Source organism: Thunnus thynnus, chromosome 7 (assembly GCF_963924715.1).
Source record: "Thunnus thynnus chromosome 7, fThuThy2.1, whole genome shotgun sequence".
Classification (NCBI taxonomy): domain Eukaryota; kingdom Metazoa; phylum Chordata; class Actinopteri; order Scombriformes; family Scombridae; genus Thunnus; species Thunnus thynnus.
In genome coordinates, this window is record NC_089523.1 from 4,169,668 (window position 1) to 4,189,923 (window position 20,256).

At 37.9% G+C, this 20,256-nt stretch overlaps 1 protein-coding gene across 4 annotated transcripts in view; it reads left to right on the top strand.

Moving 5' to 3' along the window:
* ubash3bb (ubiquitin associated and SH3 domain containing Bb) overlaps nt 1–20,256 on the top strand; it is a 45,019-nt gene that overhangs the window by 14,067 nt on the left and 10,696 nt on the right. For 2 of the 4 annotated variants that reach the window (XM_067593874.1, XM_067593875.1), the window contains exon 1: nt 10,548–10,687. The exons of the other annotated variants lie outside the window; for them this stretch is intronic. In XM_067593874.1, the coding sequence (XP_067449975.1) occupies nt 10,554–10,687 (134 nt within the window). In that variant the 5' untranslated portion in view covers nt 10,548–10,553. Of the gene's footprint in view, nt 1–10,547; nt 10,688–20,256 lie in introns of those variants that run through there. 4 annotated transcript variants of the gene reach the window in all.

The window sequence follows — 20,256 nt, forward strand, 5'->3', positions numbered from 1 at the left end:
TGTTTCAAAACATAACTTTAGCATTTCTGTACTTCAATTTCTTGTCATTTATCGGCTGACATGTACTGATGTATCTGCAATGAGATAATATCAGGTGATATATCAGCACGGCTGATTTATGTGTTGGACTCTACTTGCTACTCGTCTTTATTTAGGTTGTTTCTCTCATAATCAAAGTTTTTACAGTTTTGCATTGATTACATTTGAATCACAGTGATGATACTGCTCTGTCAAAAGATGAATAAAGATATGTATAGGGCTGCAACTAACAACTATTTTCATTATCGATGCTCAGTTTACTGTCATAGAAAACTAAGCAGAAAGCAGAAAATATTCACATTTGAGAATATTTTTTGAGAGTTTAGACTTTTTTTTTCCTTAAAAAATTGCTCCAAGCAATTAATTGATAACCAAAATAGCTGCTGATTAATTCAAGAGTTGGCAACTAATCAGTTAATCGTTGCAGCTCTAGAAATATGGCAGGTTGATTAACAAACTCTACTGCCATACGCAAGGACTGAAGTTATATCACATGTGACTCTCACCATAAACAAGACAACAGTATGAAAGCTATTAAATGAGTACTGTTGTTTTTCTTGTCATTGACTTTGTCTTTAAACCGCTCAGACTCAGTTGGGACTTGACCTGGGTTGTCTTGACTACAGCCCTAAGTAGGATCTTATATAACTTAAATATGTATGTGCAGTATATAACCTTTTATTCAAAATTGCTCATCAGTAGTAATTCAGTCATGTCCAGGTGTGATATGATGGGTATGATGCACTTTATTAAATATTTATTGTAGAATTCTGTCTATGGTAACACCCAATGATGTGTAACACATCTTTCCACCCTGACATTCACAAAACAGCAGCTCTCTGCAGCTGCAGTCCAGTTCTCTCCAGAAAATATCAATATCAGCCTTCACACCATCATTATTCAGACTGTGTCCCTACTCATGAAACAACTCTCCATGCTCTCATATTTAAAACATTATTTTCTCTTTCTCAATTTTGTAAAGTTGTACTGTGGAAGCTGAAATTCTTGAAGCCTGCAGCTGCCTGGTGGGCAGTGAGCAGACTCTGCATCTGAGTGAAATCACACTTTTGAGTGGTTTTTTTTTTGGGTTTTTTTGTCTTTTACTGCACTGTAGAGTCTGTTTAGCCACATACTGGAAAAGAGGAATGTGTCCTTGTCCTGTGGTCCTTCTGTCAGGGGGCCTCTCTCTCCCTCTGTAACACACACACACACACACACACACACACACACATACACGACTAATCTGTGAACACAGTTGCTGTTTTTATTTGAGTTTTTGTAAAAGAGGGCACTACGGGGTTGAAAGGATCAGGAACTTAAGTAGATTTGATGTGGCATTTAATCCCATGCCCAATTTGATGTGGACTGTGTGTGTGTGTGTGTGTGTTTGTGCACACATGTGTGTGTGTTCATTCACATATTTCAGTCTGTGGGTGGCTGTGTACTAATATGCTCAGTACTACACCATTTGCATGTGCATGTGTTCATGTGTCATCTTCTGTTGGGGCTTTTACACGTGTTTGTGTATGTGTATGTATGTATGTGTTCAGTGATGACTGAGCCATCTGTGCCTGTACTACCTTTGCCAATACAGTGACTGGACTGGCTCCAGCAGCCAGCGTCGTCCAGCTCCTGCCGTCTGCCCTCACATTCACTTCACTGAGAAACGACAGGAAGCTCCTCCATCTTGGACAAGCTCTGTGCTGTGTACTCCCTCCCACTGCGCTCCAATAATCCTGCTGGATGATTGGATTGAAATGACTGGAGAGGAAAATAGATTTGATGAGACGTTTAATTACAGGCCTGATTGGATGTTGATGCTTCTGGTGTTAAGGAGTGTTTTGCATAACCAGACAGTAAATGCTGGTTGTACTCTGCAATATTTTGGGCCATGACAATTTATTTTCTCATTATGGTGAATCTTTATATGTTCCTTCTGCTTTTCTGTAGAAAGCACACAACATGGCCAGATACAGCAAGTGTTAAGAAGACATAGCGAGTATCTGCTGTTTCCTGAGACTCAGGATAACTGAGCTGATAGGAAGATAAAACAGCTCCTACGTGACTGCAGTTCAATTCTAATGTTACATGATATCTCATCTAGCTGCATGTAAAGCAGAGTGTCGTTTCTTGACAGGAAAACCAGCTCAGCCTTTCATGGAGAGGAACCCATGCATTCTCAGTCAGACCATTAGGCACAGCATTAATACTGGGAGATTATAACACAATAAGTGCTTCACAGCTAGAGAATGAGTGATCCTTTCCTATTAGGTATCCAATGATGTGCAAAAGATATTGATCAATTTAAATTCTACTCATGTCCTGTAGGAAACTATAGTTTAAAAACTAGAACAGACTATACCTCTATTAAGTTCTTTAATCTGAATGGTTTCCACATAAGGCTACAACTAACAATGCTTTTTCATTATCAATTAATATATCAAATTTTTGTTTGATTCATCAGTCAATAAAATGTAAGAATATTGTAATATTGTTTGACGTTTTTATGTTTTAAATGCTTAAATGACTAATTGATGATCAAAAATGTTTATTTAATTTTAATTTTAGGTGGATTGACTAATTGATCCCAGTTCCCAGTGATTTGGAATAGACTGATACTCATGCACATAAGAATGCATTAATTAGTTTTTTGTAAGTGTTGTTTGGAAGGTACTGAGTAATAGGCAGAAAGTGTCTGAATTCCCAGACATACCAGCTAGGGCTGCAACTAACGATTGTTTTCATTATTAATGAATCTGTTCATCATTTAATCTATAAATTGTCAGAAAATGATGAATAATGTTCCAATATGATGTCCTCAAATGTCTTGTTTTGTCCACAACCCGAAGATATTCAGTTTATTATCATTGAAGACTAAAGAAACCAGTAAATATTTACATCTGACAAGCTGGAACCAGAGTACTTTGGCAAGTTTTTCTTTAAAAATGACTCATAAAAAGAAACATGACATTAATGTGACTGGAATGCAACATGCTGCTTCTTCTTAACATAATCTGTGTTATTATTGTCCCAGGTTCAGTATTTCCTCTATTCTAAATAATGAAAATGTGAAGTATTTTTTATATGTTATGATACTGTACAAGATGAAATTGTATCCACCAGGCTTGAAAAAGCATTTTTTATTAGGATTCAGAAGGGACCAATGACCAAGAAACAACAAATCATCTGTAATTTATGCACAACAGCACATGTTTTCTTATTATTCACAGTCTCCCAATGAGAAATACTGTAACAAATAATGAGTATAAATCTAAAACATGAATTTGCGTACTATGTGTAAAGAACATTTAATACTGTGTATCCCTTTGGAAAAAAATCTGAATCTTATTTTTAGTTGCTAAACTGAAGGATGTTGTTTGTATTATGGGTTTTTCTCTTGTCAGTCAAATGAGCTAATACACCAACTGTAAATTGCAAATAATTTGTTGTTCGTGTAATAATCTGGTGAGGTGTCACATCTTTTTCAAATGGTGGATCTCTCATTATTGAAAACAACCTTGCTGTTGCGTGTGGCATACAGTATATGCTTTGTTCATATTCCGCTGTGACGCTAATGTCTTTCAGTGAGCACATGTTATAGTTGGTGCTTCCATATGTTGCGTGGGGTGAGAAAGATTGTGTTTAGCGCTCCAATTAATAGGAGCACTATTTGATGGTGTAATCTTATACAGTGAAATGTCAAAGATTTTATAATGGTTTGGACTGTGTGTGAAATATTGAACAAGGGAAAATGGTTGTTTGGCAGATAAATGTACTGTTTGTTGCCAAGATGCAGTAATTTGGTGGGTTGATTTTTATCCATTTTATTTTAGTAAAGTAACACTGCAAGTTTAAAACTTGCAGTAAAAACACAATATTAATACATGTTAAAGGGGCAGGACTTGGGAAGAACTGGTTCATTTTTGAGAACAGTAATCTGGAGTTTCTATTTTTTCTGATTATTTGCTTGTCTTGCAGTGCATAGAGTTGAATTGTAAACAGTTATGGTTTACTAATGAATTATATGATGAACCTCCAGTCTATTTTTCCTCCATTTTCTTTCAGATGCTGTACGTGATCTTATCAGCGTTTTAACTAGAGTTGTTAGACTATGATGGAGCTTTGTGACACAACCTGTGAATAAGGTTGTTGTTCATGGTGTGAATCCTTTTTAGTCAACACGTCTGAGTGGATTAACCTAAACCTAATGCTTCATTATTCAGTCTTTTTTATTTTAACATCGACTAAAATGCCATGCAATTTGAAAGGGGTCACTCACAAAGATTAATCCCAAGAGAATTACCCAACTCTACAGCTCCAGGACAATATTTAACCTACATTAACACACAGTTTTAGTTTTATGGCTTTTTATGTACAATATCATTTGATCCAAACACCTTTACCAGCCTTGTTTCCTGTAAAAAATACTGTACGCTACCAGCCCAGCACCAGGTGGCAAAGCTAGCAGCTAGCTGCTAAAGAAATTGAAACATCTAGAAGCTAATGAGCTAGCTACATTTCTCAGGAGTTGGTGGAGACCAACACAGAGCTAAAAGGAGAGTGAATATTGCCATCATATTCATCAGCTGGACAGAAACACTCCAAATGAATGTTGTTCTGTGTCTGCTGGGTGATTAAACAGGGCACTATACAAGATTTAGATTTTATTTCTAGACAGAAATGCAAGTAGACATGGACAGATTTTTTTCTAGCAGTAGTTCTCACAGTGATGAGAGAAATGTGATGTTCTGGCCAGTGATGCAGGCCAGTGAGAAAAAGAGGTGCCCAGCTTTTAACAGTGGAATATGAATGAGATTTTCTTGTGTGTGTGTGTGTGTGTGTGTGTTTGTGTGTGTGTGTGTGTGAACTAATCTGTCTGTGCACGAATATGTCTGAGTAATTGGAGTTGAATCAGCGAGTGAATAAGTTGTCTGAACACTGAACACTCTCTGTGGGTTTGGTCAGACGGAGACTTTTCTCCAGCAAGGACCAATTAGGATTAATGAGGAGGGAGGACAAACAACACAGAAATGAGTTGTGGAGATGGATGCTTATTGTTTCCCCGAAGATGCCAACAAAAGGCTGTAAACCCACAGTTCATTTTCACCATGAATAACAAACTGGCTGAATTTCCTCTTATTACTGAGCAGATTAGAGGTTTAGTTCTACAAACATTTCCTGGAGGCAGAGCTGGCCCAGAAGCACGACTAATTTCACTGTAGAGCCAAAGCTTAACTCTGTTCAGGCTTGCTCCGTCAAGAAGAAACTGTGGTTAGCAACCTCTGTGCAGTATGACACATTACAATATATACTATGTTTGTGAAGCTTGTTGAAGTCACACTGAATTTAAATTCATTATTTGCTATAAAATCTTGGAGTTTGTTTTGACTTTTGTACTTACTAAAAAGAAGAAGTTATACGTTTTTATTTGCTGACAATGCCAGTGCCAGTAATTTGATGCAATATGTGTGTAGGCGGGCACTAAAAATAGTTTATAGGGCTGCAGCTAACGATTATTTTCATTATTGACTAATCTGTCTATTATTTTCTTGGTTAATGCCAAAATGTCAGAAAACTGTGACATATGTTCGTCTCAGTTTCCTAAAGCCCAGAGTGATGTCACCATTAATTAGCCAACATCACATGCTCACAGACAAAATCTCAAAACTTCTGCCCTCAAAATGATAAAAAAAACAATGAACAGCTGCATTTAAGTAAAACCAACTCACAGGTTTTCCTTGATGTAAGAGCAACAGATGACAAAGAGTGCAAAAGCCCTCCAAAAGGTCATCAATGTTTAATCCACGCAAAGAATAGTCCGTAAACAACACATTCTCACATCTCCCACTGATGACTGTCAAAACTTCATACTAAAGCATTTTCCTATTGAATATAACCATCTGAAACACAGCTGTGACCTGTGGGTGTTTCGATGCCCGTCCAGGTGTGAGAGCGGATGGGGGCAGCCCTCGTACAGTAACTGGGGTGTCGATCTGGGGAGAAAATGCTGATAAAATTACTGGTGTCCAGTGTATCCTGATGCTTCGATGACCATCAACCTATGACAGTTTGCCAGTATGTGGACATGTGGTCCTGTGAGCGTCACACACGTCAATTCTGCCAATGTGTGTTGCACTTAAGTTCCATCTGTGATATGTGCACTCCCTTCATTTGTCCATGAGTCAGTATGTTACTCATTGTCATGATATGAATCACACAATAAAATACAAAGTGCTGAGTTTACAGAACTATTTGCTGCGGTGAGTTTTGACAGTTTGATCATTTGCTATCACCACATCTGGACTCATTACTCCTTTGTATAATAATAAATATGTTGTAAATGTTGCAATAACATGAACAGAAAGTTGGTAGGAATCAGTGCTAACATTAGCAGGCCCTGCTAATATAACCGTCCAGTTAGGCTACCAAGTGGAAGCTAATTAGCCTGGATCATTATAGCTCCCACTTTCTGAATGGACTGCAGACTTAGCAGCACAAAAATGTTGGATGTTGTTGAGGGACAGATGGCTTAAATCACAGTTTGTAACCAGTGCTATGTGGGCTTGGTGAAAAAGGGGGCAAAACAGTGTATTCGCAGACTATAAAGGGCTATTTCATGCTCCAGTCAGTAGCCCACCACGGAAACTGACAACGCATCTCTCAGCAACTCTCAGATGTCACTCAACTGCTGCCGTGGGAAACGCCCACCCAGAGGCCTGAAGCGTAGACGCAGTTTCTACAAATATGTCCAAAAATTGTTTCATCCTCTTGTGAAAAATATAGCATAGCTGTTACAGTTTATCTTTCCTTACACAAAAAGTGAGGAGACTCCAAATTTCAGTTTGACTTTAAGAATTTACCAGTAAGGTTTCAACTCTGGGTAGTAGACATGGATGTCTTACTGTGAGTAAGGTGGTTATGACGTGGCAGTGTCGAGTATTAACATGTCACTTCTCATAGTGTCAGGATTCAGACTGTGACATTGATTCTTGTATACTGTGTGGTTTATCAGTAAATGTCCCATCATGTAGGATCATTTATGTGACACTGCCTTTAACGTGTGAATCATCTACATCCCTGCACGCTAAACTCAACCATCCATGTAGAAATGCTCAGAAATTTGAATGCATCCATGATTTCATTTGTTCATAATGCTTTATGGTTTCAGAGCGACTGCCACTAACATCCCATTAGGAGAGTGTGTTTTCATGTAGTTTTAATAAATGCTGTCTCGGAGGACGGAGAATACAATTCTGGGGGAACAACATGCATATTTGAAATGGTCACAGTTCAGCACAGAATATACGCTATCAGCAGCTTGAAATCCAAAAATATCTGTATGGGGATTTGTGCCGATCTTAAGTCACCCATTTGAGCAGAAGTGTGGTGTATTAGTGTACTTCTGTGTGTGCTGTCTGGCTGGAGACTCCCTGGAACAATGTACAGTAACACAGGAAAAAGATTATCAGTTCTATTGTTGTGAGGACGGAAGTTTGTATCCCCCATCCGCCTCACACAGCACAATGCTGGCTCAGTATAGAAACAAAGTCTCTAAGAACAAACACACACTTCTGCCAATACAACCAGAGCTACTAAAGCAGCTTAGGACCAACCTTGAAAAACCACCCATTCACCACACTGCCGAACACGCTGCACAGACCCCTCTCAGGCATCTCTTTTCTGCTGGTGTTTTAAGCAGCATGTTACTGTAAGCAGGGATGCAGTTTTGCTTGCTTTGTAATATAGATTCATGATATAGAACATAAGGAGGCTTTTTTCTGAAAATATATGTTATTTGGCAGATTAACAGACTCATCATGTCATCATGGAGCGTGTATTTTGTGTCACAGTCTTCGGAAAGTGCTGGCCCAGTTTCTTTTCATAACAGCACTATACATGTATTTTCATTACTATGAAAATGTCACCAGACCTATTTCTTTTCCAATTTTAGCTCAGTTTTTGGGGTTTAGGCTAAATTATATTTATAAATTTAGGTCACAATCAGCTTTTTGGTAAAAATACACTCCCTGATGTAGATATTAGCTTCTCAAATGTGAGTATCTGCTTATCCTTGTCTTCTATGAGGTCATACTGAATATCTTCAGGCTTTGGACTGGTGTTGGACAAAACAAATCATTTGAAACTTTAATAATAGTCATTAGTTGCATCCTTAACGTGGTGGAAGAAAAAGCTCAGTCCTGCCTCATAAACTCCTAGATCAAACTGCGTACAGCTCATACACTCACGCCAAAATGGTTGGGAACTGCTGTATTAGATCATTATCTCTCTTCCTCTGTGTGTCGATGTGAAGCTCAGTAAAAGGAACAGAATCCTGTGGTTGTACCTCTGTGGATACTGTGGTCACCTGCCCCACAAATCTGTTCCTGTTCGTGTGTATATATACGCTTGTTTATATGTTCATCTTTCTATGTGTGTGTGTGGTCGTTTGCATGTGCGTCTTTTCACAAATATGTGTGTTGTCAGATTTGTAAACAGGAAGTGTGAGGATGCACGCAGTCAAGAGGACACAGAGCAATGGGATTTCCCACAGTGACAGAGCTGCTCAGCTGCAGGAGGCTGTGCGCGAGTGCATGGTGTGTTTGTATGTGTGTGTGTGTGTCTGTCTTTTTACATGGGTGAGCCCATGTGTGGTTTATGTAAATTACAATAAACAGTGTGAAACCAACAACAAGTTTAATTATCACACTGACGTGTATTCATGTGTATAAACTGATCAAATGTTGCAGGTTAAAGGCTTTTGGCAGATGGTGTGATATAATATATTTTGCAATAAAAATGTTAACAATCACACTGCATCTTATCTATCAAAGTGGACCAAACTGTCTTGCTCCCATTTTTAATAAAAGGCTCACCCAGTGTAGTTGCTGGAGCTTGGTGGGTGTGTGTCAGTGCAGTTGTGCTGTTTCTACATGTGCTACGTTAGTCTGTGGGAGCAGGCAAAACTAATTAAGGATCACCAGTTGTCAGACAATACAAGGAGGGGCTCAGAGCATCCTGAATTAGCTGCCAGCCTCACTGTCAAGACAACTGGTCCTGACAACTGCTCCAATTGAAACTAATGTTACCGTACATTATCACTGTCAACTGAATAGTTTCACATTTTAATTTTAAAATGTACATCATTTACATGGTTACTAAACCTTGCTTTGATATCAACTTTTACATGTTCACAGAGAAGTGAACTATTAGCTACTAACATCTGCTGTTTGCAGCAGAAGAGAAACACATGCTGTTGGCTCAAGCTTCACTGGGGCTCTGAGCAGAATTTAATCCCCCCCCTCCGCCAACCTGCTGCATTATGGTCACACAACAGCCTGACATTTTTGCTGCACAGTACAGCACAGCTATGACATTTAACTGACTTTAAATGTCATGAACAGTTGAATTCTTGAACTTGGAACTTGGGGTTAAACAAGAGCGATGTGAGGGAAAGGCGACTAAGGATGTGGGTTTAGTAAAGGTAACCCCAGGCTTTCTTTTGTTGCTAGCAGGGGGTTTTATGTTCTCACTGAACAGTGAGTCACGTTACTCCATGATGACACAATAGATGCAGGATGTCTGATTGAATAATCAATGGAAATAACATTTCTTATAGTAGTAGAGTAATCATTTGAGCTATTAAAATGTCAAACACAAGTCACCGGAGCTCAAAGTGATATATTAACTTGATTTTGTTTAACTAACTAAAAAAAAATAAAAAAAATAAATTACTATTTACAAATTATATGAAATGAAGAAAAGGTCATTGTTGAGTGTAAGAAGCTTTGCAGCAGCAGCAAATACCTGCAGATGTTACTTAATAACATCTGCAGGTATTATTTTACTTAATAAATAATTTTAGTGATTAGTTAATTATCCCATCATTTTTTTTTTTTCATTCTGAAACGATCTCATTAATTATGTGATAGTGGCTGAACCACCAGCAGTAAGTTTAGTTTAGCAACATAAAGGAAGGGAGAAGTCTGTCAAAACACTATCTTTAACGGATGCTAAGAATACTTTGTTACTTCCACCTTATACAGCCCATAAAACATCAAGACTGCACCCATCTATCCATCCATCTATCCATCCATTTATCATCCATATTAACACTGTTGTATGTATCACGAGGTAAGCTAACTATACAAGTCAGTGTTTCCTACAGCATAGGGTGTGTATACTTTAGGGAGTCCATCAGAATACAAATACAACAGGCCTCAGATGTTCATAGCAAACATATATAATGTATAATTATGTATTGTTGCAAACGATTGTAGTGTTTATACTGATAACATCTAGAGAACGGGTCGTTAACCTGCTGAACAATAACTCATAAACTGTCTAACCTCTGTCCCCTCCTCCTTTGGCTCTCAGTTTAAAGCTCTTACCATTGCTCATATTAATGTGTTTTATATGTCTCAATACATTTTGTTTCTTATGATTTGCCGTTGTGGTTAAGGCCGCTCTGCAGTGCACTTAGTTTAAGTTTAAAGTAAAACGTTATGTGCCGTGTGATGTATACAGTGTTGTGTTGCGTGGGCGTGTTGCTCGCTGCCTTGTCTGTTTCTCTTCCTGTCTCTGTGAGTCGAGCAGTTATCAGAGGACCTCTCTATGGTTGGAAAACTTTTCTACTTTCACATCTCCGTGGGTGAGAACAAGCAAATGTGGTTTTCTCACAATAAATGCTTTTAAGGCGATAGATTGACTCTGCATGTGTTAATTAGGCAACAATGGTTAGCTATAACATTCACAGTATATATATATTTACAAACTTTCTTAAAATGAAACAGAAGCGATATTTCAGCCAGAAAATGGTTGTAAAGTGTACTTGTTTTTTATGAGTTTGACCAGTGAACGGATATAGCAGCTCAAGGGGAAACAACCTAGGCAGCCACTTTCTATTATTTTTGTGAAGAAAAACCCGTGCAGCCCTCAACAGCCTGCATTTAGTTTGACTTTTTTCATCTATTTTCGTTGCTGATGAGGAAAATTCATCATCAAGGGACATTTTCTTACAAAAGACCTTTCATTCAGTCAGCTCTCAACCCACACTGTTCTGGAAACCCACAGGTGTGGAGTCATGAAGAGTCGCTGGGACTGTCAGGCAGTGAAACAGCTGTGGAGCAGTTGTTTTATCATGGGGAAGCAGGGAGTGGTAACCACCAGAGTTTGACAAATGTTGGGGCTGATATTTGCCTTTTAGTACAAATCTGATGTTTAAGGCTGCAATGAATGATTGTTTTCATCATCAATTAATCTACTGATTACATGATGATTACGTTTCCAAGATTTGAATATGGTGACATTTTCAAATGTCTTGTTTTGTTTCAACCAACAGTATAAAAAACATACAAAAACAAAAGATATTCAGTTTACTAGTATCATAGAAGACAAAAAAACAGAAAGTATTAACATTTGAAAAGCTGCTGCCTCAAAACGTTTATATGTTTCCTTAAAAATGCCTTAAACCATTAATCGATTATCAAAATTGGTGCAGATTTTTTCTAAAAATTAATTTTAGCAGCGGGGGGGGAGTATGGTACATTCTTAAATTTAAAAAAAATACACATGGTGGGTATTTAATTAGCAGATTCCTGTTTTCCAGTTTATATTGTACTAAATATATTTAATACGTAATAAATTATATAAACATGAAGATATAAAAAACATACACATACATAGATGAATAATTTAGTATTCCTCTTTCAGATGTGTATCCTTGGCAATGGGGAGAAGGCTTTAAAGCAGCATTTACACATTTCTGTTCAAATTTTATTCACAGAAAATATAATTCCACAGTTAACTGAAGGAATAAAATATAGTTTATATACTTTCTTTTTGGTGTCTGGGGTGGGGGGATCATGCTGGGTAGACTTACAGTAGACTCATGACCTTACAAAACCCTGGAAAGGGCCCTGATACAAATAACAAAGTTAAAGGATTAGAAGGTGTGTTTTTTAGTTCTTGGAGGAGCTAAGCTAGCAGTTTCCCTTTGCTTTCATTCCTTGAGCTAAGCTATGCTAAGCACGTGAGGTTCCACACTGAACTCATACATATCGATCTTTTCATCTAGATGTGGGTTTGATGGCAAATTACCATAAACCCCAAAATGACAGGCAGACTTTAAACACTGTTCAAGAGGCTTTGTCACACTAACACAGAATGCCAATCCATGGTGTATCGGAAATGAACATAAAGATGACAAAACAGATGCAACTAGAAACTTGTGATCAACTTAAAGTATGTTGCATGAATACACCAAATTATTGGCTAGCAACAGTAGTAGTTTTAGTATTAGCCCATTCTTAGATGTATTTTCTCATTGCCATGAAGACCATACCGCCTGTTTCTTACACTGACACGTTGTCTTTGGCTTCCTAACTTCATGCTTTGACGCTTCCTGTATGTTATAGTTGCTCTGTCGTTTTATGACTGTTCTGCAGAGGTAGTGTTATCTTCGAGGAACAGGATTTGACCTACAGTTTTCCAACAAATTAAAAATGTATCAATCAAGACTTCTGACAGGCAGTTTCTGTACAAATCAGAGTTAATCAGGTAAAGAAATCATGCTGCTGAGGATATTTTAGCTGACAGTTTGACTTTATGCCATGACTGCCACTGCTTGAAGCCACTCTACTGACTTCTGCTTAGCAACATTAAACTCACCAGAGTGTTGAGGTCTGAAAGTGTGCACAGAGTTGCACTGTCATCATGAAGACTCAGGGAGTGGTGCGTAGCTGGCCTTTGAGGCTTTAGCGAAGCAGCTCTCTGTTCCCACCAGACCCAACTGATCGCTCCTCTGCTTTGATCAACAAACCTCAGGCCAGGCTGTGCTACCATCATCTTTCTGAACAGATTAGACTTGATTTCTTTCATGTTTCAAACTGAAAGTAGTTTGCTCCCAAAAAAGCTCCTTGCTGTGTTTACATGGGATCCTCCTTCAGCCCCAACTAGCCTCTAATCGACTTGTTTGATTCAGCTCAGGGCTTGCCTGCTGAAACAACATCCCCCAGCTATGAAAAGGCGAGGAGAGGCGACAGAGGAAAAAGGAAATGTGGGCTGTCATTGGGAACCCTTAGGTTTCGTCTTTTTGTTTCTCTTTTGTGGTTATTTTTAAGTCATGATTTGAGAACAAGTACAAAAAAGTTGTAAAGGAAAAAAAGTCACTGTATTACCCAAAGTGGTAGGCCAGGTACAAACTAACCCTGTCTCTTTATAATTACAGTTGTGGTTTTAAGCCCCATTTGGACGGGATTAACATTACAGTTAGAAGTGGGGAATGAAATGTTCACTGTGCTCCTTGGTAATTTAACTCATTGTTCCAGACTGGATTTTAACCAGTAATCTCTTAAAATCTTAACACACAGATGTGACACAAATTGATATCCAGTGTGACTTACACTTCCTGAGGATATCATCATCTCTGACGTCCATAAATCGTAAATCTGAGTACACATCATAGAAAACAAACATTCAGGACTTTCCTGAGAATTAGGGCTGCAACTAATAATTATTTTCGTCATCAATTAATCTGCTGATTATTTTCTTAATTAATTGATTAATTGTTTTGTCTATAAAATGTCAGAAAATAGTGAAAAATGCCTGTTGTAATTTCTTAGAGCTCATGATGACATCTTCTTATGTCTTGTTTTATTTCATCAACAGTCCAAAATCCAAAGATATTCAGTTTACTATCATCTACAATATATAGATAGATAGTCGTCTATACATCAAGGGGTACATTACAAACAGGAACTTCTAATAGTTAATTTTATGTACTTTAACAGCGCCAAATTGCCAAAATGTAAAGAAATATCAGCTAAAAACTGGGCTCCCAAAGGAATAACAGTACTACCTGTAGCTGATATTACAACCAACCATTTGATGAGGTTTCATGGTGTCTTGCTCTCCTAACAGTTTTATTTTTGTCTGTGGTTTCCAAAATAGGCCTATATGTTGGTGTTTGCATGTTTCCATTGGATAGTTATACTCCATTTTCACACAAAAGTTAAATTTCACACAGAGCTGATGTAGGAGAAGTGGCTCTTCATGTGGAAAACAACTAAAATACAAGAATACAAGGAGAAATAACAGGAGGAATACAGTAGGTAATTATTACTGGGATGGAGGTGAAAAATGATCCACAAAAGCGCTTTAGACTGGATTAAAATCACTGACGAGCAGCAATGTTAAAATCACCCCACCTCCCCTAGAGAAATCAATACAGTCCCAGGGGGGTTTCATCTAATCTTATTCCCTGGCCGAAGAACCCCCTACACAACACAGCAGGTAGCAACTAAGATGAATCCACCAGAAACTAAAACTAATTCAGTAAAACACGTGGAGAGAAGTACAAAGAATCATGTGTCATGAACAATTCTGTTTCAGAAACATTAAACCACACAGTAAAATCATATCTGAGAGTAAAAACGAACTAAAGTGTTGTTAATTTAATAAGCAGATCATTTTAAACAGCCTTATAGAGTCAAATCAGCTTCAAAATGTGTTACAGGAAACAGAACTTTTGAAAATCCTAATATAAATGCAACCCAGTTCTTTAATCTGTCACATTTTAAGCACATACAGTTCATAGATGTTAACAAGTGCTTATCCCTGTGTGATTTTCTGTATTTTTACATCACTTCTACCTTGAATTGAACAAAAACATCAGTAGCAAAAAGGCACCCAGAATGACGAAACTGTGTGAAGACAATGTGATGTATTAATTACATCATTGATCCCTAGATGATTTATTTATTACGGTAAGTTATGCAATACCACACGTCTCTTAAGTAATGCCTCATTAAGTTACAGTCACATTTAGTTACAACACATGTAGTCTGAACACTAACAGTTGTACTTGCTCAGTGTTGTGGTGGGATTTGGGTTCATACCTCGATACAAAAACCCTTCAGCTCAGTGACATTTGTTTGTGTCAAGCAGTAGTTGCTTGTACATTGTCTGGATTTTGGAGCATTCCACAACTTTACACTTCTTGTTCATCAGCTCTTCTGATGCTGAATTTCTGGGGTATTTTTGGCGACTGTCTTGCAGCATGAGCCTGTGCTTCAGCTGTAACTCATGAAAGTGTGATTCTGTGGCACAGAGCAGACTCATGAGATGATGGACAGTCATACAGCTCTTGATGCAAAGAAGCATCTGCAAACTAAGACACCGCTGCCACCACATGTGAGGAGTCTTAACTTGGAATGCAGTGTTTGCTTTTACAGCAGACATGGCAGGGGTCATGCCAGCCACAAATATCCCATTGTGACTCATCAGTGTATTGAGCATTGCCCCTGAAATCCTGAGTATCATACAAGTGTTTTTTACGCATTTGACACTCATATTTGTCTTACTGAGCGATGCTTTCTGTCTTGCCACTATTCTTGCCTTTGTGAAAGTGGAGTCATAAATTGAGGCTAGAGAAGTCTTATTGGTGGGGTTTCTAGTGACTCCCCAGATGATTGCTCACATTTTTCTTGGAAACGTGTTGTAAATTAAGCCTCTTGTGCAAAGATGGAGTGCTCCTTTTGACAACATTTTTGTAACTGAAACCTTGGAGATTTATTATTGACTATGGAGTCATTTTTAGACTGACGTGTCTATATGTATTTTTTACATATCCTAAATTTCCTTTGATAGTGGTATGATAAGACACTGTGACAAGGGACCAATGGTTCACACTTCATATGATTCTTTTAATGGTTGTCTAATGTCTGATGAATTGTGTTATCATTTGTCATAGATGATATCACTCATTGCGGGGTTGTTTTTTTTGACTCTGTCTTCTTTTTTTTTTATCTCTAACTTTGTGTTGGAGGTAAATGTTCATCTGAGCCAACCAGAAATGGAAAAAATATGACTTCATGTGTGCCTGACGTTTCTTCACAAGAACAATTAATCAGTCAATGGGTGTATATATCATTAAATGTTCCAGATGACAATAGTGTGACTCACTAATGGGTCATCAAAGTCACCCCTGAATCGCCTCTGAAAACCTATTTTAGAGCTTCTTGCTGTGGGCGATGGAGTGATACATGAACACAATTTTCTGCCAAAGTAAGTAATTTTGGTTGTATCACATGAGAGTCAAACTCCCTTTTTATATCATCAAATAACTAATTAAAAACAAATATAACAGAAATATGAGCACTTGGATAAACATCAGCGTGATAAGAACGACCTTAATAACAGAAACCATGTTTGGGAAAAATGTATTTGACGTGAACTTTAATATTTTAGTTTGGCTCATGTACCATCTGCTAACATGGAGGGGGTGGGACTTATGACCCTTACTGCAGCCAGCCACCAGGGGGCGATTGAGATATTTTGGCTTCACTTTTGGGGAGCTGTCATGACCTCTGTATTTATATACAGTCTGAGTTTAGCAGTCACCAGTCACTTGACTCACTCACTGAAGACACAACTCATGTGCTACAGAGATGAAATCTGGGAAACGTTGTCTAATAGAAAGCAAAAGTATCAGGATGAAGTCAACTTTAACTTCATTTCTCAAACTCCCACGTAGTTTAGTATATGCAACGGTTCAGACCACTGAGCAGGAGACATAGGGGGGACATAAAAAACATTTAAAAAGTGTTTTGTTTATGTGTGGGTTAGCTGAGTTTTTGAGTGTTTGATTCTCAATAAATAATACCTACAGTAGGAATGTTTTTTTTCCAAACTTAAAGATCCCCTCCAGACATGTTTTATAAGATAAATAAAAATACTCTGCTTGGAATGATCATTTGCATCTGATATGGTGTTTTCCACAAAAAAAGTACAATTATCTTGTTAAAATCCCTCAGTGAAAACTTCTATAATCTATGAATATGCAAATATTTTTCATTTTCAGAAGCTTAACTGCTGGACACAAGATGTCTCCTACCTCACTTTAAAGTGCAGTCTCAGTGTTTGTGCACTGGAGGCTTCAAGTTTCCACATTGCACTTGTGTAAGTTGCATTCTGGACCATAATTGGCTCCAAAGTAGTTGTGATGTCACAAATTATTCACGTAGGTACACTTGTTAAAGTGAGATTTGAGGTGAGCACAAAGAAACTTTCCTCCTTCAGCAGATGAATAAGAAAACAACCTCTGCACAGACGTCATTCTGCACAGTGAAGCTCAAACATCCAAGTCAAGTAACAACAATAACACATTTTTGAGTGGAGGGGGACTTTAAGATCTGAACCAAGTTTTCAGGGGCTTTAAGGTCACTACTGTCGCAATAACTTTTCCCATCCTGTGCAGCCCATTTCCTGTTGAGCTGAATGTTTGTCATGACAAACAAGGAACCAGGAAAAATCGGTCTCCTCTGCTGACTAATAAATTGTGAAGCATATTTCAGAGGCCAAATTTATCAATGTTGTTTTAGCAATACACAGTATCTACATTAGGCAATAATATTTGTTACTGTAGTTTAGGAAAGATACCCATACTGTCACCCTTAAGCAGCATGGAGCGCAGTCTGTATTTGATATTTCACAGGGAATCTAAATAGAATTGCGTTAAAGTGAGTATTTTACACTCGACTGCCTTACACACTGATGACAAACACGATGACAAATTGACTGACATACGGCTCACAGGACCCACTTCTCCTTTCCAGCTATTGTCTGGTTGTGAAAGCTCAAAGATGTAGGGCCTAGCATCGTCATTACCATTAAATGTAACCCAGTTGTTAGCATGTGGAAAACCTTTCTTTTATGTTCCTCATGTCTGGCTCTATTTACTGTTCGCTGATGTGTTTGTTGGTGTGTGTTTGTGGGTGTGTGTTGAAGTGGTTTCAGTCTCTTCCTTAAACAGCTTCCTTAGGCGCTTTGTCTCGGTCTTTCTTCCTTCTTTCTGATTCTCTCACATACATATGCAGTGGTATGTAGGTCTGCACCTGTGGGACACAGCAGTTTCATAAAACCCAACCAGTCACCAAGACACCCGTAAGCTGAGTGATGTCTCTGACTGCCTCTGCTGTGGTCAGAACCGCTGCTGACTGAGCTCACTGTTGAGAAGTTACATAAAATGTGTGTTTTTTTTCACAAGAATGGGTAGGATAAGAATCCACAAAATATTCAGTTAGCTGAAAACAACTGTCTGCTGCTGGAAACAGGATTGTTTTGACCAGTGAGACTCCATTATAGTCAATTCTGGGATTGTGAAACCAAAACATCAAGCTAAAAGAGGCTAAACTGGGCTGTAGAGCTCCTTATACATTTCAAATGGTTAAAAACAAGTATGTATTAGTGTAGTGTTAAAGTAATACTGTAGCGTAATATATTAAAAAGCAATAGTAGCCTTCTAAGTTTGGAAGCACTGCATGTTTGCATCAAATAAAAACAGCCAGTGGTTGAAATTATAAATATAGATTATCACCACACAGTATTAATGTTGTTTCAGTCCAGCATACTGTATTAGCAGTGGTATTCAAAGATGTGCAGTGATCAAATCCTAAGACATACAGTCAGCATGCAGTCATTAATGCTCACACAAACACGTCTCTCCGTAGCACCTCCACCTTTCCCATCGCGCAAGAACATCTCATGGCATGCTGAGGGGGCCGACCGCCCCCCAGAGATAGAAACCACATTAGCATACACACGTTCTTATCTTCTGTTATGGCTAATTAGATTCTCTGGCTCTAATATGAATCATCCGATCTGCCGTTCCTTCTCCTGCTTATCAGTCGAGCCTCCAGGTGTTGCTGAGGTAAGGACGGAGGTGTGAATGGATAAATTGCCATTCTCTCTGCTTATTGCTTTTAAACTGGTGTTTGATCTCTGTGGAGGATTGAAACTTGTGTAATTGGCAAACATAAACTTGAGACTTGTGTCTTTACCAGTAGCGGAAACCTTGTTTGTTCTGTGAAAGCAGGAGCTGAATATCTTTCTTCAAACAGAAAGCAGTTTGAATAAGCCAGTTATTTCAGCTTTCACATCACACTCTTTTAGGCTATTCTGTAAAATATTTCTATGTGGCTTTCTGTAGATGACTGTGCAATCAATTTCTTCAGTTATCAGCCAGAGAAAGCAGATAGTAAACAGATGGTTAACAAGAGAACACACCACACTTCATAGAGATGACTCATTGCTTCACAAGTAACTGGAAGTCCTTGGTTATTGTTATGAGGAGACCTCCTCTGTGGTTTGTTCACACTTACTCCTATGAAAGGAATTGATGTTAATGTCTTCCCACACATGCTGAGTATCATCTTCCACGCTGGGTAGAAGGAACTGACGTGTGACATAAACGTACAATTACTCACTGTTACGCTGAACCTTCAGATCACAAGGTGGGAGTGGAAAGAATTGAGAAATATTCTACATAACTGATACTGTATAACTGTCACCTTGAAATACGTGCGTTTTGTTAGAAAACAAAACTAACTGTCTTAGATTGGACAGCTACCAAACTGTAAATATGTATCAGGTGTTGTGTCGTTGAGATATTTCACTCTGGTTGGTCAAACACAAGTGTATTTTTATTTTCTTTTTCTTTTTTTGAAGGATTAAGTTAATATATCGACATGAATTTGAATAAGTACAGTTGCATAAAGATTGGTGAAATATATCAATATTATTATAGCTGTTGATTTATGTTATTTATTTTCAAAGTGATTAGGTGATGTAATTGTATTCAATTTTGGGTTTTCATGGACCACATTGATATATATTGCAGTAAAAGTAACGAAAACGCAGTAAAAATAAAAAAAAATATTTTAAATAAACACAAGCATAATTGATAGCATTAATGATTGTTGCATTTCACTTACATGTACGTGCTCCAGTTCTTGGAATTATGTGTGCTGGTTTACAGGGACACTAAGTGGAGTGGAGTCATAGTTAATGTTATTAATTACACCTGTGCTTTTCCTGCCAAGACGAGTCTGCTGTGGAAAAAAGGTCTAAAGAAACCAATTCAGACTAGCGTAGCTGTGTGGAAGGCTTTTTGGCTCATATCACCCACTCTAGTGTTCAGAGTAAACTGCCAAAATAATAACACACGACTACATTTATTTATTTGTTTGATTAAATTAGATTAGGTTTAAGTTAAAGTTTATATTAACCACAATCAGTTAATGCCGGTTTAAAATGAATTCTACATACATTTGCACAATCTTCTTACAAATGTAATGTAAAATGTAATTATGTATTAACCAGTGCTTGATGTGATGTTTTTACTGGATGCAAACACTAAAGTTAAAAGTTATCAAGTAATCA